At 42.4% G+C, this 25,840-nt stretch overlaps 1 protein-coding gene across 12 annotated transcripts in view; it reads right to left on the bottom strand.

Moving 5' to 3' along the window:
* The window catches only part of fcho2 (FCH and mu domain containing endocytic adaptor 2), a 95,477-nt gene that overhangs the window by 27,508 nt on the left and 42,129 nt on the right, over nucleotides 1–25,840 (bottom strand). For 8 of the 12 annotated variants that reach the window (XM_090227201.1, XM_090227199.1, XM_090227197.1 and 5 more), the window contains exons 8-17: nucleotides 25,248–25,344; nucleotides 16,671–16,715; nucleotides 16,271–16,343; nucleotides 15,673–15,697; nucleotides 15,351–15,407; nucleotides 15,202–15,264; nucleotides 14,662–14,835; nucleotides 8,486–8,510; nucleotides 5,506–5,548; nucleotides 5,198–5,277 (exon numbers count right to left, since the gene is read on the bottom strand). In XM_090227201.1, the coding sequence (XP_090083327.1) occupies nucleotides 5,198–5,277; nucleotides 5,506–5,548; nucleotides 8,486–8,510; nucleotides 14,662–14,835; nucleotides 15,202–15,264; nucleotides 15,351–15,407; nucleotides 15,673–15,697; nucleotides 16,271–16,343; nucleotides 16,671–16,715; nucleotides 25,248–25,344 (682 nt within the window). The remainder of the gene's footprint in view (nucleotides 1–5,197; nucleotides 5,278–5,505; nucleotides 5,549–8,485; nucleotides 8,511–14,661; nucleotides 14,836–15,201; nucleotides 15,265–15,350; nucleotides 15,408–15,672; nucleotides 15,698–16,270; nucleotides 16,344–16,670; nucleotides 16,716–25,247; nucleotides 25,345–25,840) is intronic. The other 4 variants (XM_090227202.1, XM_090227200.1, XM_090227198.1 and 1 more) reach the window with 1 other exon arrangement.

A 25,840-nucleotide genomic window follows, 5' to 3' on the forward strand; every position in this document is an offset into this window, starting at 1 on the left:
AGTTCTCATTTACAACTGCGACCTGGCCAAGATAAGCAAAGCAGTGTGACAAAAACAGCACAGAGTTACACATGGGATAAACAAAAGTACAGTCAATAACACAATAGAAAAATCTACATACAGTGTGCACAAATGTAGTAAGATTAGGGAGGTAAGGCAATAAATAGGCCATAGTGGCAAAATAATTCAAATTTAGCAGTAACACTGGAGTGACAGATGTGCAGATGATGATGTGCAATTTACAGATGGGCTGTGTACAGGTGCAGTGATCGGTAAGCTGCTCTGACAGCTGATGCTTAAAGTTAGTGAGGGAGATATAAATCTCCAGTTTCAGTGATTTTTGCAATTCCTTCCAGTCATTGGCAGCAGAGAACTGGAAGGAAAGGCAGCCAAAGAGGTGTTGGCTTTGGGGATCAGTGAAATATACCTGCTGGAGCACGTGCTATGGGTGGGTGTTGCTATGGTGACCAGTGAGCTGAGATAAGGTGGGGCTTTACCTAGCAAATACTTATAGATGACCTGGAGCCAGTGGGTTTGGCGTTGAATATGTAGCGAGGGCCAGCCAACGAGAGCAGACAGGTCGCAGTGGTGGGTGGTATATGGGGCTTTGGTGACAAAATGGATGGCACTGTGATACTCTACTCAGCAAACTGGATGTAGTCTGTTGGAGGCTATTTTGTAAATGACAATTGCCGAAGTCAAGGATCAGTAGGATAGTCAGTTTTACGAGGGTATGTTTGGCAGATTTAATTTTGGATTGGAGATGCTTATTGTGAGTCTGGAAGGAGAGTTCACAGTCTAACCAGACACCTAGGTATTTGCAGTTGTCCACATATTCTAAGTCAGAACTGTCCAGAGTAGTGATGCTAGTCGGGCGGGCGGGTGCGGGCAGCAATCGGTTGAAGAGCATGCATTTAGTTTTACTAGCATTTAAGAGCAGTTGGAGGCCACGGAAGAAGTGTTGTATGGCATTGAAGCTTGTTTGGAGGTTTGATAACAGTGTCCAAAGAAGGGCCAGATGTATACAGAAAGGTGTCGTCTGCGTAGAGGTGGATCAGATAATCACCAGCAGCAAAAGCGACATCGTTGATATATACAGAGAAAAGAGTCGGCCCGAGAATTGAACCCTGTGGCACCCCCATAGAGGCTGCCAGGGGTCCGGACAACAGGCCCTCCGATTTGACATACTGAACTCAATCTGAGAAGTAGTTGGTGAACCAGGCGAGGTAGTCATTTGAGAAACCAAGGCAATTGAGTCTGCCGAAAAGAATGCGGTGATTGACAGAGTTGAAAGCCTTGGCCAGGTCGATGAAGACGGCTGCACCGTACCATCTTTTATCGATGGCGGTTATGATATCGTTTAGGACCTTGAGTGTGGCTGAGTTGCACCCATCACCAGCTGGGAAACCAGATTGCATAGTGGAGAAGGTACGGTGGGATTCAAAATGATTGGTGATCTGTTTGTTAACTTGGCTTTCAAAGACTTTAGAAAGGCAGGGCATGATGAATATAGGTCTGTAACAGTTTGGGTCTACTGTGTCTCCCCCTTTGCAGAGGGGATGACCGCGGAAGCCTTCCAATCTTTAGGGATCTCAGACGATACGAAAGAGAGGTTGAATAGGCTAGTAATAGGGGTTGCAACAATTGCAGCGAATAATTTTAGAAAGAGGGTCCAGATTGTCTAGCCCGGCTGATTTGTCGGGGTCCAGATTTTGCAGCTCTTTCCGAACATCAGCTATCTGGATTTGGGTGAAGGAGAATTGCTTGGGCAAGTTGCTGCAGGAGGTGCAGAGCTGTTGGCCAGGGTAGGGGTAGCCAGGTGGAAAAGCATGGCCAGCAGTAGAAATATGCTTGTTGAAATTCTCGATTATCGTAGATTTATCAGTGGTGACAGTGTTTCCTAGCCTCAGTGCAGTGGGCAGCTGGGAAGAGGTGCTCTTATTCTCCATGGATTTTACAGTGTCCCAAAACTTTTTGGAATTAGTGCTACAGGATGCACATTTCTGTTTGAAAAAGCTAGCCTTTGCTTTCCTAACTGACTGTGTAAATTGGTTCCTGACTTCCCTGAAAAGTTGCATATCGCGCGGGCTATTTGATGCTAATGCAGTATGCCACAGGATGTTTTTGTGATGGTCAATGGCAGTCACGTCTGGAGTGAACCAAGGGCTATATCTGTTCTTAGTTCAATTTTTTTTTAATGGGGCATGCTTATTTACGATGGCGAAGAAATAACTTTTAAAGAACAACCAGGCATCCTCTACTGACGGGATGAGGTCAATATCCTTCCAGGATACCCGGGCCAGGTCGATTAGAAAGGCCTGCTCGCTGAAGTGTTTTAGGGAGCGTTTGACAGTGATGAGGGGGGGGTTGTTTGACCGCAGACCCATTACGGACGCAGGCAATGAGGCAGTCATCGCTGAGATCCTGGTTGAAGACAGCAGAGGTGTATTTAGAGGGCAAGTTGGTCAGGATGATATCTATGAGGGCGCCCATGTTTACAGATTTAGGGTTGTCCCTGGTAGGTTCCTTGATAATTTGTGTGAGATTGAGGGCATCTAGCTTAGATTGTAGGAACGGTCGGGGTGTTAGGCATCCCTGTTTAGCAGTATGACAGTACGAACTCATAAGATAAATGGGGGGGCAATCAATTCACATATGGTGTCCAGGGCACAGCTGGGGGCTGAGGGGGGTCTATAACAAGCGGCAACAGTGAGAGACTTATTTCTGGAAAGGTGGAGTTTTAATAGTAGAAGCTCGAACTGTTTGGGTACAGACCTGGATAGTGTGACAGAACTCTGAAGGGCTATCTCTGCAGTAGATTGCAACTCTGCCACCTTTGGCAGTTCTATCTTGACGGAAAATGTTGTAGTTGGTGGATGGAAATTTCTGAATTTTTGGTGGCCTTCCTAAACATGACTAAACGGTCATGTGGAATTTGACTGCCATCATGACTCGTGACCGCCAGTTGTAATATGGTCACCGTAACAGCCCTAGTCACACACACGGTTTTGATAGGCACACCACACCACATAAACCTTGCCACTAAAAAACAGGTTCTCACATATCTGTACTGGAGTGAGGCAGGAAAGAGTGAACGAGAAGAAGTGGGATGTAAATGAGATGCTAAATAAAGTAAACATACATGTGTGTGTGTGTGGGGGGGTTGTACTTACATTTGAAGACAGCCAAATGCATACTAATCAAAACTGTGACAAGAATTCCACACAAAAAATCTGTAAAATTAAATACACCGCAAAATAAAGGTATGAACAAAACCTCCTCACATGACACCTTTAAGTCAAATTTAAAAAAAAATAAAAAAATAAAGGTCACATCTATTAAAAACTCATAACCAATACAAACAGTACACAAAACATGAGCACTGGAGAGTTCCCTGTCAACACAAGATATGTATGAGGAAGACTGATGTCAATGTGTAATGTGTACACAGTAGGAGCTTCCTAATGTTGTTGAGCTCTGCAGGGGACTGCCTGGCCTACCTGTGGAGCTGTGTGGGGTTATGTCTGTATCAGTAGTAGTCTGAGATGATAGTGAAAACATGACCTAAATGATTGGCACCCTCGATAAATGAGCAAAAATAAATTAGAAAAAAAAGACTATAAAATCAAATCTACAAATGAGCTATATTACGTGCAAAACATACGGTTTACTGATATTATTTTATACTAATACAATTGCTAAGAAAATTTGATTTTGTTAAAACAAGTAATGAAAAAGATATAAAAAAAGATATGGGTAAACATTATTGGCACCCCTGTTTTCAATACTCCGGCACCTTCCCCTTGTGAGGACTAAGCTCTTTTCTAAAATGTTTTGTAAGATTGGAGAACATATTGGGAGGGATCATAGACCATTCCTCCCTATACAGTGCCTTCTGAATGTACAGATTCCCCTTCACTTATTCCACATTTTGTTGTGTTACAGCCTGAATTCAAAATGGATTAAATATGAATTAAATGTTTTTTTTTTAGATCTCACCCACCTACACAAAATACCCCATAATGAAAGGTCTAAAAACATTTTTAACACAAAATATATATAGTGACTCCCTTCTTGACAGCAGAGAGAAACATTTTTGTTTTAAAGTTAATTTCTTGCAATTCTACACATTTTGCCTTGGGGCTTGCAGAAAAATGTGTTGTTTTAAAGCACGTTTCATGCAATTCTACTCATTTTGCCATGGGGTGGAGAGATATCTTTGCAGTTTTAAAGATAAATTCCTGCAATTCCAGACATTTTGCCAAAATCAAAATGGGGGCACCCTGGGGGTCAGGGCTCCTGGGCATATGCCCTACATGCCCGGTGGGTATCGGATATCATTTCTAGACTAACTGGCTAGACTAATTTACTAATCTAACACTTGTTAGCTGACATGGCTAATTGAGTGACTGTTAGTGACTGACATTACAAGAGAAAAACTGCTAATTGCACGTTGTGCATTCTACTATTCTAATAAGTTCAGACCCCGACTGAGATCATAAAAAAATATATACAAGGGCCTCCCGAGTGGCGCAGTGGTCTAAGGCACTGCATCGCAGTGCTAGCTGTCCCACTAGAGATTCTGGGTTCGAGTCCAGGCTCTGTAGCAGCCGGCCGCGACCGGGAGACCCATGCAACGGCGCCCAGCTTCGTCCGGGTTCGAGGAGGGTTTGGCCGGCAGAGATGTCCATGTCCCATCGCGCACTAGCGACTCCTGTGGGGGGCCGGGCGCAGTGCACGCTGACACGGTCGCCATGTGTACGGTGTTTCCTCCAACACATTGGTGCGGCTGGCTTCCGGGTTAAGTGGGCATTGTGTCAAGGAAGCAATGCGGCTTGGTTGGGTTCTGTTTTGGGGGACGCACGGCTCTCGACCTTCACCTCTCCCGAGTCCGTACGGGAGTTGCAGCAATGAGACAAGACTGTAACTACCAATTTAATAACACAAAATTGGGGAGAAAAAGGGGGTAAAAAGTATTTTAAAAAATACAAATATTAAATAAATAAATGTATTCACACACACACACACACACACACACAGCGACCCACCATTAACATGGTCACGACCCATACTTTAGGAAAGTGATCTAGATAGAACCCCATGGTTGGCACCGAACTCGCCCAGCCACCCATAGGAGTACATTGAAACTCTGTTTATACAGCTCTGGAAAAACATGGTGGGTGGGGGCGGGGCTTACCTGTTGATGAGGAGGAGCCTCCCAGGGTCGGGCCGAAAGGATCCAGAGAGAGAAGGTCATTATTGAAAGCAGGCCTACTGCTGAGAGAGCGAGAGAGAGCAAGAGAGAGAGCGAGCGCGGGACAGGGGGAAGGGAGGGACAGGGGGAAGGGAGAGGTAGGGATAGAAAGAAACATGGAAATTAGAGCAATTACTAAACAGTGAGAGAAGGGCACTCAGTAGGGTGTCAGTCAAGGAGCTGTGAGTGTTTTTACTGTGAGTGTTTCTGAGCCCATTTTTAACTGCGAAAGTTAAGGGACATCAACTTACTCGTTGAAAGACACTGGAATCCTGGTCTTTCCCAACTCATCGCCTGGTTGAAGAAAGAACATACAAATTACAGACTTAACCTCGGGACACACACACACAAGGTTACATAGGTGCAGAGGAAAACCCTGTCTCATACATACCCAACCAGACACGCACATAAAACACACACTGCAGAGAGCCCATGTTAAAGGACAGGGCTGCAGTGCTCTGCGTGGCTCAAACTAGAATGTGTGTTTAGGTGCTATGTGAAGCAGAGGTTTCCCACCAGCAAGACATTCCTTGGACACATATTTGTTCAGATCTACATCAAACTACTTAAACTTACGTGTATCCTCTCTAAGACCGTGGCAAATATAGCCACAAAGCCGCATATCCATAGTGTTAGCAAAGCTCTAGCTTTAACTAGAATATTCTAGTTTTGAAGAATTTCTAATAGCATTGTTATTATGTTATTATGTTTGCTTTAGATGTAGAGAACAGAATAAGCCAAGGTACTGTATGGTCCACTAGCCTAGGCTGTGGCAGTTGGACTGAGGTGGAGGTCAGGAGGACTACCTGGCATGGAGTGTGGTGGTGGGAGGTCAAACTGACTAGAGAGGTACATAGTACTCACCTGGCACCTGAGAGCCTAACCCTGGGGGGGGGGTACACTCCTAAAAGCCCTGAGCACGTGTGGAACGCATGGCTATCAATTTCTTATCTCTACCAAATATACCCAGTAACAGTCTTAAGGATTGAACTATCACTCTTAAACTCTATAAAAAAATTGGAGGATTAGCCTTAACTCTATCAAATGGATAAAATACTTTAAAACTATAACTTGATATGATGGAAATATGAATAAAGGGATCATAAAGTGATGTTATTTAAACCTTCAGAAAGTATTCATATCACATTCAAAATTGATTAGTTTCTCACCCATTTACACAAAATAGCCCATAATGAGAAAGTGAAAACATGTTTTCAGAAAATGTTGCTAATTTATTGAAAATGAAATACAGAAATATCTCACACCAGAGTCAATATTTTGTAGAAGCACCTTTGGCGGCTATTACAGCTTTGAGTTGTCTGGGGTATGTCTATATCAAGCATTTCACTACACTCGCATTAACATCTGCTAACCATGTGTATGTGTGACCAATACAATTTGATTTGATCATTTTGCACATCTGGATTTCAAGATTTTCTCCCATTCTTGCCTGCAGATTTTCTCAAGCTCTGTTAAGTTAGATGGGGAGTGGCGGTGAACAGCAATCTTCAAGTCTTTCCACAGATTTTCTGGGCTTTGGCTGGGTCACTCACATTCTTGTTCTGAAGTCATTCCAGCATTGCTTTGGCTGTATGTTTGGGTTCATTGTCCTGTTGGAAACTAAATATTTGCCCTAGTCTAAGGTATTTTGCACTCTGAACCAGGTTCTCAAAGGATTTTCCTGTATTTGGCTCCATTCACTGTTCCCCCTATTATGTTTATAATTTAGTAGATGCTCTATCCTAACCAGTCTCCCAGTTCTGCTGCTGAAAATAATCCCCATAGGATGATGCTGCCACCACGCTTCACAGTAGGGATGGTATTAGACAGGTGATGAGCTATGCCTGTTTTTTTCACTTTGCATTCAGTCCAAAGAGTTCAATTTTTGTCTCATCAGACCACAGAATCCGTTGCCTTATGCTTTCAGAGTCTTTGACGTGCATTTTTGCAAACTCCAGGCGTGCTGACATGTGCCTTTTTCATAGGAGTGGCTTCCATCTTGCCACTCTCCCATTTGGCCCAGAATGGTGAAGTGCTATACTGTTGTCCTTCTAGCAGGTTCTCCCATCTCAGCCAAGGAATTCTGTAGTTCTGTCAGAGTGGTCATTGGGTTCTTGGTCACCTCCCTGACCAAGGTTGTTCTTTCGCCGTTGCTCAGTTTGGTCAGACGGCCAGCTCTAGCAGGGTCTGGGTAGTTCCATATTTTTTCAATTGCTCTTGGAGATTTTCACAACTCAAGAAATTGTTTCATACCCTTCCCCAGATATATCTAGGAGATCTACTGCCAGTCCTTGGACTTCATTGTGTAGTTTCTGCTTTGACATGCACTGTCAACTGTGGTACCTTATAATAGGTGTGTTTCTTATAGACAGGTGTGTTTCTTTTTAAATCATGTCCAAATAATTTAATTGGCCACAGGTGGACTTCAATCAAGTTGTAAGGATTACCAAAGGAAATTGGATGCACCTGGGCTCAATTTGGAGTGTCATAGAAAAGGGGCGTGAATACTTATGTAAATTAGATTTCTGTATTTCATTTAAAAAAAGAAGAAAAAAAAGAACACATTTCTAAGAATATGTTTTCACTTTGTCATTATGGGGTATTGTGTGTAGATGGGTGAGATATTTAAAATTATATTTATAACATTTTGAATTCAGGCTGTAACAACAAAATGTGGACTAAGTCAAGGGGTTTGAACAATGTATACAGTACATGTATAGTGTGTATAAATAATATACTTAATATATTATTCTTTCTTCATTCTTTACTTGCTAACCGCCACTAATACTTCATAGTGAGTTCACAGTTTGAGACTACGTGACTTGTTGCATTCCTCCATAGAAAATTAATTAACTTGTTCAAGCACTAATTTGTCCAAGCAGAAAATCAAATGTAGGAAAATATACAAAATTGTTGCCAAAGCGCAGGAGGAAAAATATAATTTCTGACATGCAAAACAGAAACAAGCAATTAAGCAATTCATCTTACTCGTAGCTTAGAGGGGGAATGGAAGTCATTTCTCAAATACACACATAAAAAACAAACTATGTTTACTTTCGCTGGGGATGTGTTGGTTTTGGCGGGGTCGCTAGGATTTTGGGAGAAAAAAAGAAGAGCGAACCTCTTCAAAAATGACCGAGCTAAGAAAAATGAAGTTGAAAAGTCAAATGGTAAGAGAGAGCGAGAGAGACAGAAACACAGAGAGAGAGGAGTGTAAAATAAAATACTCACTGGATTGATTCTTTCGCATCTGACCCTGAGAATATAAACACACTAATTAACTACAGTTCGGACAAGTTACACACACACTGAACTTCAGCCCTCATTTCACAACAACAACAAAAAAGACTCGCAAATCCAGAACAAACCAAAGATCAAGGAAAGTACATTTGAAGTAGATACCGTAACGTATGTAAAACATGTTTGTATCTGGAATGTGCTTGAAAAGCATCCGTACTTAAATGTCATTATCACAGACTATAAATTATTTTAAGACGTGGCTTAAGTACTGCCTAGCCTTAGGACAGATATTGAGCAGAGCAGGTGTCAATTCACTTTTGCCTGTTTACAGGGACTGAAACTAGACCTACTTAAAATGACAGCACAAAGTTCCTCAATGTATTGCTCTTCAAGAATCAACACTTGAGTAATAACTTACTTTCTGAATAATACTTCCTAAAAACAGAGATGTGCGGTACAGGTTATATTTATCAGTGGTGACCCCCAAATTGCCCCAAACGGTTAAGAGTATACACTGAGTATACAAAACATTAAGGACACCTTCCTAATATTGATTTGAATGCCCCCTTTCCCCCTCAGAACAGCCTCAATTTGTCGGGGCACGGACTCTACAAGGTGTCGAAAGCGTTCTTTAGGGATGTTGGCCCATGTTGACTCCAATGCTTCCCACAGTTGTGTCAAGTTGGCTGGATGTCCTTTGGGTGGTGGACCATTCTTGATACACATGGGAGACTGTTGAGTGTGAAAAACCCAGCAGCGTTGCAGTTCTTGACACTAACTGGTGCACCTGGCACCTATTACCATACCCTGTTCAAAGGCACATTGTGTAAATCTTTTGTCTTGCCCATTCTTCCTCTGAATGGCACACATACACAATCCATGTCTCAAGGCTTAAAAATCCATCTTTAACCTGTCTCCTCCCCTTCATCTACCTTCTATGCTGATTGCAAAGGATTTAACAAGTGACATGTATAAGGGATCATAGCTTTCACCTGGATTCACCTGGTCAGTCTGTCATGGAAAGAGCAGGTGTCCTTAATGTTTTGTACACTGTGTAATTGATACATGGAAACTTTATTAACTTTTTCACACCAGTGTTAAAAGACAGTAAATCACGGGATTAAGCCTCAAACACACATAACACATTAAACCTAGGGGGAGGGATTCAGCTGCACAGAACAGAGAGGACACAGTATCTAACCCTGCACTGTGATCAATCAGGTACTACACACAGAGGGAGAGACAGAGATACTGACACTGCTAGTCTAGCTCCCTAACAGAGGACATAAACCAGTTGTCGTGGCAACCAACAGAAGATCTGCATGTACTTTTGTGTGACCCAATGGAAACTAAGACCATCAATCCCAATAAAGCCTATATTCACACACTGAAAAAGATAAGGAGAGGGAAAAAGGGAAGAGGGAGAAGAAGAGAACCAGAAGGGGGTTTAGAGGGACGCAGCTAAAGCGTTAAACCACCATAGCGCTGTGAGGTCAGGGTTTAGTCCCACAGGCACTAAGCAGCAAATGGGTTCAATCACAGCTGTAGCCAGCAACACAAACGTTACAGATCTCCACACACACACACACCTTATCAAGACTTCTATACACAGGCACACACCATTCCGGCTTCCAACTGTGGTTTCAATAAAGGAACAAGAAGCACAGAAGTGTACCGGGCAGGAAAAGGAGAAAGACGAACAGCAACGAATGGGGAGGAAGAAGGAAAAGGAAAGTGTCTTCAATAATTCACACCAGATGATGCAATGTTCGTCTCGTCACCTAGATTTTTTTACTTAAGAACTTTGAGCACAGAACATTTCCTTCAACATTAACGTGGGGAAAAAAATGGTGAAGAGATTTAAAGGAGGTATCGATAAAAGAGAAAACATGGAGGGAATCGTCCAGTATTTAGCTGAAAGACAAAGTAGAAAAAAAAGAAACAGTAGGTTGCTGTTTTCTGTCGTTGGACTGAGAAAATATTATTTGTAGCGAACCAAGTCAGAAGTTCAGGCCGTGGAAAAGCCATAGAATGTTTTTCCTCAAGATACTCCTTAATGCTTAGAAAATATCAATAAATTATCCATAAATGTAGGAATTTTCACCAAAGTGGAATCACTCTGTTTAAAACAAACTGTATGAATAAAACATACCTGGAAAAACATTTCTACACACTTTGTCACATTTAATGGGCGACTAAACCCTATAAAGTGTGCATAAATAATCACATACAAGTAATGTCCAAACCAAGAAGCAAAATGACCCTAATAAAACAAGAGCGCAAAAGACCAATAGAGAGAGAGATAAAGAGAGCGTGGCAGAGTGAATGAGAAAATGATAGAGAGAGATTCCGTGACAGTTGTTTAGTGAGCAGTAGGATTCCTCTCGCTGATATGGGGAGGGGGGTACTCACACGACCTCTTTTAGAATCAGCACACTGAGCGTGCCCCCTACCGCACACAAACACGCACATAGTAGTGAAGTTTAATGGCAGGCGCTAATTCCAACCTGAGCAGGCAGGTAGAGAAAGACAGAGAGAGAGACAGAGGCTCAGACATTGAGAGATTTTATGGCTAGTCAGTTAAGGTTGAACGGAGAGCTCAACTCCAGGCAGAAAGGTCAAAGGTCAGGCCAGGCTTTGCGTGCAGTGCAGCTCTGACAGTCTCTGCATGCCAGCGCCTCCTATCCCATGCCATGCCATGATGTGACAGCAGGGTGAAGTGGTGTGTGTTTGTCTACTGACTCTACTGTGTAACACCACGCAACTAACTATACAGAAGCGGGCATCCCTGCTGCCGTCTAAGCCGGGGGGGGGGGGGGGGGGGGGGGGGGGGGGTGGTTCTACTAAGCTAGATGGAATTGTTTTAAGAAAGTCATACCAAGGATTATTTAGCTCTTTGATTTTGAATTTTTAAGACTCTGAAGTATTAAAAAATATATACAAAAACATTTGATCAAAATTATGTTTGGCCTTGCTGCTATTAGCCCATACAAATGCATTGAATAACAGATTCACCAAAAAATTCACCAAAAATCTAAAAGGAAGTAAGTTCTGAAGTGACTGTCCAATATCTGAGAGATGGAAGAAAGATCAGGAAACGTATATTTTTTTAAAATGTATTTAACCTTTCCATGTGTGAGTTCCAAATATCTCTAACGGTCGTCCCCAGCGTGAGTTTTTATTTTTATGTGTGTGATGTCAGAATGCACTCACTGTTCCAAAATGTGATTGTTACGCAACAGGACAGTTAACCCACGCTGCATTCAAACCAAGGCACGCTGCCTACTAATTATCTATAGGCTAGGTTTCAACTTACCAATTTCAAATTATTTTCTAACAAGTTTTATTTTCAAACAACAGTTTGAATTGAGGTGTGTTCCGCCTCCTCATTAATTCACATAGAAGTAGCCCATTTCACTGTTGCGGAAAATTTACCTTTGAGGTTTTACTGAGCCGGATCTCTTCGACAAGAGATCAAGCACAAACTTTTTCCTCCCTGGCACATTTTCCGGCTGGCACCCGCATTGCTTTCACTACTAATAAATAACTTTGGATGTGTGCGTTCCTATCAAAGTGCCTTATTACGTTATCATTATAGTTTCTGAACATTGTGTTGACGTTTCTTCTGTAACACACCGTATGAATGTATGGAGCATAATGTATTTACTGTTTTATTCACATATTTTCAAGTACTGGTGACAAGTCATGCATTCCGATTTTGCATAGATTGTAATGGACACATACTGTATGATGTGTGTAAAATACTTTTTTGAAGGTTGTACTGATTATGATGAGCTAATGCTAAGTTAATTGCCAGCTATGTGTGGTGCCATGTTTGCAATGCAATCTGGCCAAAGATATTATAACAAAATGAGGTGAAAGGATGGTTCACTCAACTTTCGAGTAAACTGAATGAATGATGGAAGTGAATGATGGTAGATGACACACCCCCTTCAACATGCATACTGTAAAACAGACCCAACTCATCTTGTAACTTCTAATCTTTGGTTGACACGAAAAAACAAACATGGCAGCGAACACAACTACACATTGTCTGATAACTTCAGATAAAAAAAAAAAAAGTAGTTTACTAAATTATTTCGATCACTGGTAAGGTCACCTGTGGTGTGATGAATTGTAAATAGTAATTGTTATTAGCTAAATCATATTATGGTTTCTGTCACCCGAGAGTTAGCTAAATATGACAGCCTGTGTTAGGTCACTCTTTACCCAGCGCTACGACTAATTGTGTTATGATGTCGCTACTAAACGGCTCACATTGAGGACACAACGTTGTAAAGACTGTCTTTGCAAAATGTTTCTGTGAAAAAAACAGTATGGCCAGCTCAATCACTGACTGTTGCGTCAATCGTAAATGGACGTTCTAAATAAGCGTTCTAATCACACCGGTTTGAGCGTACAAACACACGTCAAAGTCTTAACCCTTTATTTTTGGCACTAAACAGTCTAAGCCTTGTCTAAGCTATATGGAATTGTTCTAAGAATGCTATACCAAAGATCATGTTGCTATTAGCCCATACAAATGCACTGAATAACAGATTCACTACATGTAACAACAGATAGCCCCCCCTAAAAAATCTAAAGGAAGTTTGTTCTGAAGTGTCTGTCCTATATCTGAGAGATATAAGAAAGATCAGGAAACATTTAAAAAAACAACAACATATATTTAACCCCTTACAGTCTCCATATATACATACACACACTACTTCCATATTTAAAAAAAAAACTGGAACCGGGAGACCTTCAGATGAGTCTCGTCAGGCCTGTGGGCATCGTAGAGAAAAACAACTGATACGTTGTAATACGTACAACTGATACGCACCTTTCCACAGAGGGGTAGTGTGTAGCCCAAACTATTCGGACGCTACAGAAAGAAGTTGACAAATCGGCAGGACTGACTTCTGACAAGTCCCAAGACGCTTGTGGGGTGGGGGTCATAAAGTACGGAGAACACCACCTCTAGCTCTATCTTTCAACACAGATGGAGAAGTGCGACATCGGCAGATGGGGTGAAAAAAACAGGTATCTCTAGTGAGTCATCTTAGAGAATAGAGACAATGGTCCAAACAGGAAGAACGGAATACCTCATGAACGACTTTCAAATATGAACGATACAGTGACTGTCTAATAATGTTTGTCAGCAAGGAGAGCTTTTTGATAAGTACCCGTTTCCCAGAACTTACAGGTGAAATACAATGTACTGTTGCCCCCTAGTGTTAGAGAGGAGATGGGACAGACAGACGGACAGACGGACATAAACTGTACTGCTCCTCAGGCAAAAATACTAAGGTCAGTGAATGGGTCCAGATGAAGTGTACAGAGGAAACATCTTATGGAGTTAGATAGGATACAGATCAGAATAAATTTGTTTTATATGTACATGTCTAAAGTGATAATGGTAGTACTGTATATCACTTTCTTGGTCTTAACATTGTAGGATATAGGATCTCCTTTATCCCAAATCTCTTTCTTGGTCTTTTGAAAGTATTCAAGTATGGAGGACTCCTTCATTATTGACTGATATATAATCAAATGGCCACCCGGGCTATTTACATTGACCCCCCCCCCCTCTCCTGTCTTTACACTGCTGCTACTCACTGTTTATTATCTACGCATAGTCACTTTACCCTACCTACATGTACAAACTACCTCGACTAACCTGTACCCCCGCACATTGACTCGGTACCTCCTGTATACAGCTGCGTAATTGTTATTTTATTGTGTTACTTTTGATTTATTTTTAACTTTAGTTTATTTAGTAAATATTTTCTTAACTCTATTTCTTGAACTGGATCGTTGGTTAAGGGGTTGTAAGTAAGCATTCCACGGTAAGGTCGGCACCTGTTGTCTTCGCCGCATGTGACAAATAAAATGTGATCATAATATATTGGAATATATAATAATAATAATAATATCACCATTAAGCAAATGCTTTTAGCCATGCGTGCATACATTTTACCTACGGGTGGTTCCAGGTATCGAACCCACTATTCCGACATTGCAAGCACCATGCTGCTCTACCAACTGAGCAACAGAAGACCAAAACGTTTGTGATTGTCTACAATATGTGTGTGGAATCTCTGACAGAACTGTGGAGCAACAGGTTTCTATCAAATTAAGTTGTAAAGACCACAGAATTGAGGTACCGTGGTTGGTGGAGACAGGCTGATGTTTCCGATGGAGGCCTTGAGTTCGTCGATGGTGGCTCGGCTCTGGTGCGTCCCGTTGTTGGGCGCCACCGGCTTGATCTCCACGCGGAACTTCCTGGGTTCATCCTCGTCCTCCGAGTCACTCGATGAATAGAACGAGTTCTCTTTGGCATGTGGAACACACGGTTAAGGAGCAGAACAGATCATTTTTAATTTTACCTTTATTTTACTAGGCAAGTCAGTTAACAACAAATTCTTATTTTCAATGACGGCCTAGGAACAGTGGGTTAACTGCCTGTTCAGGTGCAAGAACGACAGATTTGTACCTTGTCAGCTCGGGGATTCGAACTGGCAACCTTTCGGTTACTAGTCCAACGCTCTAACCACTAGGCTACGGTTACTACGGTAACATGAAACCAACAGGTACATCTTATTGAATGCATATTAGAATGGGATCGGTGCAAGAAGGAATGATAAGATGCGTTTGAATACAAAGAGTTTTTGAACAGTGTAAAGCATTGAGGAGTGTTGGAGGATATCATTTTCGTTGCGGTCTTCTGGTCTGATACAGAAGCCATCTTCGTCAACCGTGGGGACATTCTAGAAGAGACACGACAAAATATTGAGTCATTTAATGCACATAACTTGCTGTGGTATTTTGCTGTTAGTGTGTGTGTGACACTCACAGCGTTCTGGAAGTCTATGGTGCCATAGTACCCAGGAGGAGCTCCGTTGGCATTATTCTACAGCCCAGGGAAGAAGAGAGAGGGACAGGCAGAGAGTGAGAGAGGCAGAGAGCGAGAGAGGGGGAGAGAGAGAGAGAGGATTACTATAACTTCAACAAATTTCATTACTTTGACAATTTCTACAATAATTGACAAATATTTGCAATACTATTGCATGATGACAACACTACAAAATAATTCACTAGTATAATAACACAGTATCATACATACTATCGAATTCAAATAAATTCCATTTTAAAGTATGTAACTAAAGGGTACTCACAGCAGCTTCAACTTCTGTCGACTCCCTGAGAACATGCCAAAAGAAACAACCAAGAGTAGTTTCATACTCATAAAAAAGCCATGGTCATAAAAGTTTAACATTTTATCATGGAGTCCAACGAAGTTAAAGGAGTATCATCTATCAGGACACCAAACCTGGGTTACATGAGTATTTGATTATTTGTTATTTACATTTGTATTTTCTGTGTATTTTTCAAATAACTTGGCCAAATCAACTACTTCTATTGGAAGTATTTAAACGTATTTTCTAATCATATCCTATAAATAGCCTACTATTTCAAAGAGTTTTCATATACTTATTTCAAATACATGAGCATTTTCAAATTCTATCTGAATACGTATTTCGAAACGTATACGTGAAACTACTTGAGATATTTGAGATAGTCAAACAGGACACCACCATTAAAAAGCAAGATCATTTGAATTTATCTTGGATAATTTGAAACAGAATCATTCAGTTAAAAGCCATCCCATCCTATTCCCAGACAGTGGAAAGTACATAACTAACAGTATAAAAACGACTTACAAATCCTTGATAAATACTTTTCAAAGTGTAAAAGTAGAAACTGTACACTCACGTGGAGTCTGTGTCCTTGTTGTCTTTCCGGCGGCCAGGGAAGGCGTATGTTTTTCTCTTTCTGGGTTTGGCTCCTAGAAACAAACCAAAGGAGTGCGTGTGAGACTGAACAAATGTATTTGTTTTGACAAATATGAGTGACAAACTCCAAACCGAAAAAAAAAAGTGATAAATCATCAACTTTTAGAAACACTCAATTCTTCAAATTTATCACAATTGAGCTGGGAAGAGGTCGGACAACTTAAAACATCTAGACTTTAAGTGTTACCAACATTTATTTGCAAAATATAAAGTCTGACTTTTCACATTTATTTCAGATTTTCATCCAGTTCTCAGTTGGTTTGCTTGTTTCATTGAGGTGGGAATAGACTATAGAAAAGCAGAGTGTGTGTGAGACTTACCTTCAGTGGCGATGGCAGTGTTGCACTCCTCAAACTCAATAGGACCTGATAAGACAGAAACAATCATTTAGGTTCATTTGCCATTTAGAGGGGCTGCAGTGGCTCGCAGGTCTGCTTACCCACATCCTGACCCACACATGCAGTCAGAGCTGGTCCTAGCCTTTTAGGGGAACGAAGTGAAATACGTTTAAGAGTTCATTTCCAGTGATTTTATGCATTTTGCCATGGGGCGTAGAGAAAACGTGGTAGTTTTAAAGAAAGTTTGCTGCAATTCTACACATTTTGCCATGGGGCGGAGAGAATATTTAGCAATTTTATTACCGATTTCATGCAATTTTACCCATTTTTGCAATGGGTTGGGGAGAAATGTTTGCAGTTTTGAATAATGAATAATCCCTTCTCTAGAGTCTCCTGATAAGACAGAAACAATAAGTTAGGTTAATTTGGCATTTAAGAGGTGAATGCAGGGCTGTGACGGTCATGGAATTTTGGATGACGGTAACTGTCCAGCCAAATGACCGCTGTCATTGTAATAACCGCTCAAACAGCAAAACATATATATATTTTTTACGCACATTTTCTCCTCTCTGGACTACATGTGCTGACAAAGAAATATAATTAATAGAATGGGCATCCTCATTCAAGTCAATGATGGCAAAACGGGTAGACTAGCGGTCATTGCGAGTGTACCCATAGGAAGTAAAAGCAGGAAGTGCACCCATCAATGTGCCGTGATTTGTGGATTAAACTCAACTGACATAAAAATACAAAATAAATCCATTGCATGAGCCACATCAGTTAACATCATTTGAATGAACATTCTACAACACCATGAAAATTATTACATGACAATACCAGGCAGCCATTGCAAGTGTACACGAGTTTACCAGTCAAATTGCCAGGTTTAGAACGTCCATGCCCTGCTGCTACATTGTGGGGGGGTGTTGCCTAGGCAACCGACTCATTTGCTACAACAACTTGCTTGTTTTCGCAAGTTGCAACAAAGTTTCAATAAGTTGTTAAGGGTCCATGTTACAGACAGAAACGGACTCAACTGAATGAATGCCCGGCCGTCCGCTATTCAGTCAGCAGTTTGCTCCACAAAAACAGCAATTTAAACGGTTAAATTGTATTTTCATGACAGTCTTCATCCATAACCGTCGGTCACATGGTTATACGGTAGTTGTGCGAGCCCGTGGTGAATATGACCCTCTGCTGGCAGTGTTGTGAATGTCGCACACACACACACAGCTTGGCAGGAACAGACAGCATCCGGTCGGTCGGTTGGTCGGTCGGTCAGACGGACAGACAGACGGCAAATTGTCCATGCTGATCCTAGAGGGCAGACAGGGTCCTGATCTGCCCTTCTCGTAAGCGAGAGCGCACGCACACACTAAAACACACAGAGCTTGTGAGTTGGCTCCATCTCAGTCTTCAAAAACCAATGATAATGCATATAGTGATAATTCAATAAGTAGACATGTTTTTGTTTTTTTCAAACAAAAAGGTCAAGTCTGCTCGGAGGAATGACCTTGATGTAATTTGGAGCCGAACTTGATTTAAAAAAATTAACTAAAATATAAAAAAAATCATACATAAATGAATAAGAAAACCCCCTGCGAAAAACAACAAAGATCTTGCTTAATTTAATGTTCACCAATTATGCATATTTACCTCTGAGCTCTTGCACTTGGAATGCCACGAGTCTTGAGAAAATGCCTCTAGTATCTCTATGCTAGAGGCGTCACTACAGACCTGGTTCGATTCCAGGCTGTATCACAACCGGCCGTGATTGGGAGTCACGTAGAGCGGCGCACAATTGGACCAGCGTCATCTGGGTTTGGCCGGGGTAGGCCGTCATTGTAAATAAGAATTTGTTCTTAACTGACTTGACTAGTTAAAAAAAAGGTTGAATAAAAATAAATAAAAGCTGTGGGGAAAAGCAACACTCACGATGAATGTGCGTGTCAATAGTACAAGGCCCCATATGACGTTGGCACAATAACAAGTCAGACAGTCAAAAGCTAGTGTGAAATGGTGACTTTTACCTTGTTTTACGTTAATTTTTTTAGAGGAATAATCTATGAACAATAAATTAATTCCTATTAACATAAGATTAAACTGGTATAGTCTATAGTAGGTGGAATAACTATGATTTTATCCCATTTTGTTATCTATTTCGTCCGTTGATAAAGCAATGTTGGGATTCCGTGACTACACAGCCTACTCAACAGAACACAGATCCGTTCCAAGTGCCTTTTTGGGCATTTTCCTTTGTAGTTATCTTCTTAAAAGCTCATGCACAACACACAGTCTGCGTTTACTAGCCTATACCAGACCATGGAAAGAGAAAGAAGAGAGGGGAGGAGACCAGCCTTGGGCATGATTTTATTTCCATGGCACCAAAATGCCTTGACCTGAAAAAACAAAGCTAATGATATTTTAGTCAAACATATACGGCAACAGCGGTTCAATGCAGCCTTCCCCAGAGAACGTCAGTCGCGGGCAGAATTGACGCATTGTTCAGGGCGCGCAGAGCTTGGAGAAGCGCATGGAAGCGGCGAGTCACGAGAGGCACGCATCACGCCAAGTGAAGTGGATAGAGTTCACCAATGACCGATCTACTCTACTGTGCAATATCAGACCGTCTACCGTTAACTCTTCACCGCCGGCTAACACACACTGACGTGACTGCTGTTTGTGTGTGCGCTCCGTTCCAATCAAAACACAAACGCTACGCTCATCCAGGAACTAGTTCACGAGAGAGAGAGGAGAGGAGAGAAAAGAGAGAAGAGAGAGAGAGACCCTTGCTCAATGCCTAATCCACACAGTGCTGACACGAAGCAGGTATATTTACTTAGCCAAGAGGGAATACTTACATTTACCATAATCTCCAAAAGTATTAAACAGTTGCTGCCATTGCCAAACACCCCATAGTAACCAATTCTAAGAGAATAATAAACATATTTGAAAGAACATTTCTAAAGCATATACTTAGGCTACTCCACATTGCATGACTGACCAAAATGGCTATTGCCTGAAATAAAGCAAGAACAATGCAGGAACCTTTCGCTGACAGCATCCTAAAATTGCATCTGACAATATTTACGCATACATGGACTACAGCAAAAAACCTACAAACTAGACACGCTAATCTTACCTACATCTGCACAGGCGGCATTGGGAACCGTTTAAACATTTCATAAACAGACAGACGACTTTGTTTATATAGAGGAAGAGGTTTCTTTTCTATTTCTCTCTTTGAGAGAAGCATGCAGTCGAGTCACACATGAGCGGAGAATGGTTTTTTAAATTGCATATGCTTCATATGGTGCTCGGAGCGGAGCGGGGAGAGAGGGAGAGGGGCGGAGGGGTTGCGTGTCTGGCTAGCAGCCAGTTGACAGCTCAGCTGGATATCGGTGAACACTGCGAACCCCCCCACCCACCCCACCCACCCTCGCAGCGTGTCACTTTAGGATTGTTTCCGCAGTAGAAAGTTTATTCAAGCTCCCTCTCTCTAAAAGGCACTGGACCGGCCATCCGTTCAGCTATTTCATCAAGGGACAGGCAGGTTATTTTTCTGACACGGCCTAGGCCACGGTGCGATCTCTAATGAACAGCTTGATGAGGGGAGGAATTTTACAACTGTTTTCAGCCCTCAATTAATTCTGCTGTCAAAACAAAATGAAGGCCGCTGCAGTCCGAACGCCACGTCTGGCACAGAGGTCAAGGGTCACCATTTGTATACACACAAACACACCCCAAGTTGGGCACATTGTGTCGGCTACTTGATAGGATGTGGCGCAAGCCCCTGGGAAAGCCACGATGCATAACACAACATCGGCTGTAACCATAGATAACTCCTTCACCAGGAGTCAAAAGAATGGCATAAGCTATTCATGAATATGGAGATGAGAGAAGGGTGTGTAAGGAAAAGATGTGAATAATGCCCCATTATCTTTGCCATATTTACCAGTGCCTTGGGGAAAGTATTCAGGAAACTTGACTTTTTCCAAATTTTGTTAGGTTACAGCCTTATTCTAAAATTGATTAATTAGTTTCCCTCCTCATCAATATACACATACAATACCTCATAATGACAAAGCAAAAACAGATTCAGAAATGTTTGCTAATTTATTCAAAATAAAAACTGAAATATCACATTTAAATAAGTATTCAGACCCTTTTACTCAGTACTTTGCTGAAGCACCTTTGGCAGCGATTACAGGCTCGAGTCTTCTTGGGTATGACGCTACAAGCTTGGCACACCTGTATTTGGGGAGTTTCTCACATTCTTCTCTGCAGATCCTCTCAAGCTCTGTCAGGTTGGATGGTGAGCATTGCTGCACAGCTATTTTAAGGTCTCTATAGAGATGTTCTATCTGGGTCGTTCCAAACTTCTTCCATGTAATAATGACGGAGGCCACTTGGGACCTTCAATGCTGCAGAAATGTTTTGGTACCATTCCCCAGATCGGTGCCTCGACACAATCCTGTCTCGGAGCTCTACGGTCAATTCCTTCGACCTCGTGGCTTGTTTTTTGCTCTGACCTTATATAGACAGGTGTGTGCCTTTCCAAATGTCCAATCAATTGAATCTATCACAGGTGGACTCCAATCAAGTTGTAGAAACATCTCAACGATGATCACTGGAAACAGGATGCACCTGAGGTCAATTTCAAGTCTCATAGCAAAGGGTCTGAATACATATGTAAATACAGTACTTTTATGCCTCATTTTGCCAGAGGCAAAAATGTCTAAAATCCTGTTTTTGCTTTGTCATTATGGGGTATTGTGTGTAGATTGCTAAGGATTTGTATCTATTTAATCCATTTTAGAATTAGGCTGTAACGTAACAAAATGTGGAAAAAGTCGTGGGGTCTGAATACTTCCCGAAGGCACTGTATGCCGAAGGCTTTAAGATTAGGAGCTAATAAACTCCTGACACGCAAGGTTTTACACAGACGAGAGTGCGAGAGAGTGCAAGACCAACCGAGCAAGAGAGAGGGAGAAGGAGTTATCCCATTTGGAGAGATTTCCCTTGATTACTGTAGCATGTCGTAGTTTACACAAGAGCCAATGTTGAGCTCCTGACCTCCAGAAGAGCTTGGTTCCGGCTGCTTAGTTCAGTCTTCAGCCTCAACACAGCAATGTGTGTGTGTGTGTGTGTGTGTGTGTGTGTGTGTGTGTGTGTGTCTATATGTCCGTCATCATTTCCGATGACCGAAAATAGCTTCTGAACCGCAGAACAGTGATCACTAACCTCGATTTGGATGACAATTTCTACTTCAATGAGTCAGCAGCTCTGGATGTTCTGCTTTCTCCGGACCAGGCACTAATCCCCGGCACTCGAAAGAGAAAGCAACGGCGCCAGAGGCAAACGAGCCGGCATCCTGACAAGACTATGTTGGCGAACAAATAAACCGCCTCCACCCTTCATTCTATTGGCAAATTTACAATCACTAAAGAACAAACTGGAAGAGCTCCGCTCGAGACTATCCTATCAACAGGACCTGAAGTACTGTAATATTCTATGTTTCTCGGATGAAGGACATGGATAATATACATCTCGCTGTTCCTTTTCCATAAATCATCTAGACCTGCCTAGGCTGCCTCAGGTAAGAAAGAGGGGGGGGGGCGTGCTCTTAACAACAGCTGTTGTGCGATCTCTAATATTAAGGGAGTCTAGAGTCTTTGATCGCACAGGTTAGAATACTTCATGATAAGATGCAGACCATACTATTTTATTTTCGTAACTGTCTATTTACCACCACAAACCGATGGTGGCACTAATACTGCACACAACAAGCGTTATAGGGCTGTAAGCAAACAAGAGGTGGCGCTTCATGTGGCCAGTGACTTTAATGCAGGGAAACAGGACTCAGTTCTCATTTTTACTAGCATGTCACCTGTGCAACAAAACTCTTGATCACCTTTACTCCACACACAGAAATGCATAAAGCTCACCCTCGCCCTCCCTTTTGCAAATCTTACCATAACTCATCCTTTGGATTCTTCTTTACAAGCAAAACAGAAAAGTACCAGTGATGCGCTCAATACCGAAGTGGTCTGATGAAGTGGATGCTAAGTTACTGGACCGCTTCGCTAGCACAGACTGGAATATGTTCCAGGATACATCCGATAACATTGAGGAGTTTTACCACATCAGTCACCGGCATCATTAATAAGTGTATCGACTACGATGTCCCCATAGTGACCGTACGGACATATCCCAACCAGAAGCCATGAATTATTGGCAACATCGACACTGAGCTAAAGGCTAGAGCTACCGCTTTCAAGGAGTGGGACACTGATCCGGACGCTTATAAGAAATCCAGCTACGACCTCAGACAAGCCAAACAGGCAAAGCGTCAATACAGGACTAAAATCGAATCCGGCTCTGATGCTCGTCAAATGTGGCAGGGCTTGCAGACTATCAGGGATTACAAAGGGAAACGCAGCCGCAAGCTGCCCAGTGACACAAGCCTACCAGACGCGCTAAATGCCTTACATGCTTGCTTCGAGGCAAGCAACACTGAACCATGCATGAGAGCACCAGCTGTTCCAGACTACTGTGTTCTTGCTCTCTGCAGCCAATGTGAGTAAACAGGTTAACGTTCACAAGGCCACAGAGCCAGATGGATTACCAGGACGTGCACTCAGAGCATGCGCTGACCACCTCTCCCTGACCACCAGAGTAACACCTACATGTTTCAAGCAGACCACCATAGTCCTTGTGCTTAAGAACGTCAAGGTAACCTGCCTAAATGACTATCACTCCGTAGCACTCGCATCTGTAGCCGTGAAATGCTTTGAAAGCCTGTCATGTCTCACATCAATACAATCATCCCAGATACCCTAGACCCACTCCAATTTGCATACCCCCCCAACAGATCAACAGATGACACAATCTCTATTGCACTCCACACTTCCCTCTCCCACCTGGACAAGATAAACACTTATATGAGAATGCTGTTCATTGACTACAGCACAGCGTTCAACACCATAGTGCCCTCCAAGCTCATCACTAAGCTCAGGACCCTAGGACTGAACACCTCCCTTTGCAACTGGATTCTGGACTTCCTGACGGGCCACGGCTCCAACACTGTTACAGGCTTTGTTTTTGTTTTTTACTAATTTAGTGGGTGCTCATGGTGGGTGTTTTTAGGTCCCAGTTGTTGTTGCTGCTATGCAACTTTCAGTGGACACCCCCAAGTGTGTATTTTATAACCCCTTCTAAAACCCCACCTGTGTCGTTTTGGTAGTTGTCAGTGAATGTTTGTTAGTACCCTCTTTTGTTTGAGCAACAGTATTTGGTTTTCTTGCTGGGAAACGTAACACACCATCATTAAGTTTGCTGACAACACAACGGTGGTAGGCCTTATCACCAACGATGATGAGACTGACTGACCTCCTCCCTACAGGCTATTTGAAGGCCCACAACAACCTCTCCCTCAACGTCAGCAAGACAAAGGAGCTGATTGTGGACTTCAGGAAACTGAGGGCCGTGCACGGCCCCCATCCATATCGTTGGGGCTGTAGTGCTTCAAGTTCCTCGGTGTCCACATCACTAAGGAATTAACATGGTCCACACACACCAACACAGTCGTGAAGGCACGAAAACGCCTCTTCCCCCTCAGGAGGCTGAAAAGATTTAGCATGGGCCTTCAGATCCTCAAAAAGTTATACAGCTGCACCATTGAGAGAATCTTGACTGACTGCATCACCGCTTGGTACGGCAACCGCTTGGCTGCATCCGACCGCAAGGCCCCACATAGTGCGTACGGCCCTAAAAATTGGAAGGCCCTAAAAGGAAGGAAGGCCCTGAAAATGGTCAAAGACTCCAGCCAACCAAGTTATAGACTGTTCTCTCTGCTACCGCATGGCAAGCGACATTGATGTCAATATCCACTGGACCCTAAACAGTTTCTAGCCCCATGCCATAAGACTGCTAATTAGTTAACCAAATAGCTACCCGGACTATCTGCATTCACTCCTTTGGCTCATCATATATGTTGCTGTTATTATCTATCCTGTTGACTAGTGACTTCACCCACCTATATGTACATATCTACCTCAATTACCTCGTACCCATGCACATCGACACAGTATATATCCAAGCTATCATGTGTGTAAACGCTCCGACCACTGTCCCAGCTTGCATGGTGTCACATGCTAAGTGGAATATCACCTACCTACCTTTACAGCAGATTACATATATTGAGTCAGATGGCCTTTTACAACCTCTCATTACTGCTCTCTCATTGGCTAACTCCCTATCATAGGCCCCTATCCATCTTAAAGACAGAAAGTTACTTTAAAGGAAGTGGCCTCTAATAAACGGACACTGATACAGGGTCAGATTCAGCCACCTTGAAGGAGTAAGTATAGAAGTTGCCCCTAAATAACCACTGATCCACAGTCAGATTCAGGCATACTGAAGGAGTAGACAAATTATATAAAATTGCCCCTAACCACTGAAGTGCTTCACCAGTCATACACAATAACATGTGTGTAATACATCTGCATACGTGTTTTTCCTATCATGGCAGGTGTATGTGCGTGTAAGGCATCTTACCTGGTCTCTCTTTGCCCGTTCCTTTACTTTCAGCCAGTTTCTGTATCAAGCCCTCCACAGAGGTGTTCTCCATGTTCCCCAAAAACTCTGTATGGACCTGCAGAGGGACAACGCAACAAACACATGGGGTCAAGAGGTGCCTTTCGTTTACAGATTGAGTAAGTTAGAATTTTGTCCCCAAAATGTATATTATATAAACTCAGCAAAAAAAAGAAAACAGCCCTTTTTCAGGACCCTGTCTTTCAAAGATAATTTGTAAAAATCCAAATACCTTCACAGATCTTCACTGTAAAAGGTTTAAACACCGTTTCCCATGCTTGTTCAATGAACCATAAACAATTAATGAACATGCACCTGTGGAACGGTCGTTAAGACATTAACAGCTTACAGACGGTAGGCAATTAAGGTCACAGTTATGAAAACTTAGGACACTTTCTACTGCCTTAGGCATGCTGCAAGGAGGCATGAGGACTGCAGATGTGGCCAGGGCAATAAATTGCAATGTCCATACTGTGAGACGCCTAAGACAGCGCTACAGGGAGACGGGGTGGACAGCTGATCGTCCTCGCAGTGGCAGACCACGTGTAACAACA

This window comes from Oncorhynchus mykiss, chromosome 29 (assembly GCF_057628025.1).
Source record: "Oncorhynchus mykiss isolate SJ-2025 chromosome 29, ASM5762802v1, whole genome shotgun sequence".
Lineage (NCBI taxonomy): Eukaryota > Metazoa > Chordata > Actinopteri > Salmoniformes > Salmonidae > Oncorhynchus > Oncorhynchus mykiss.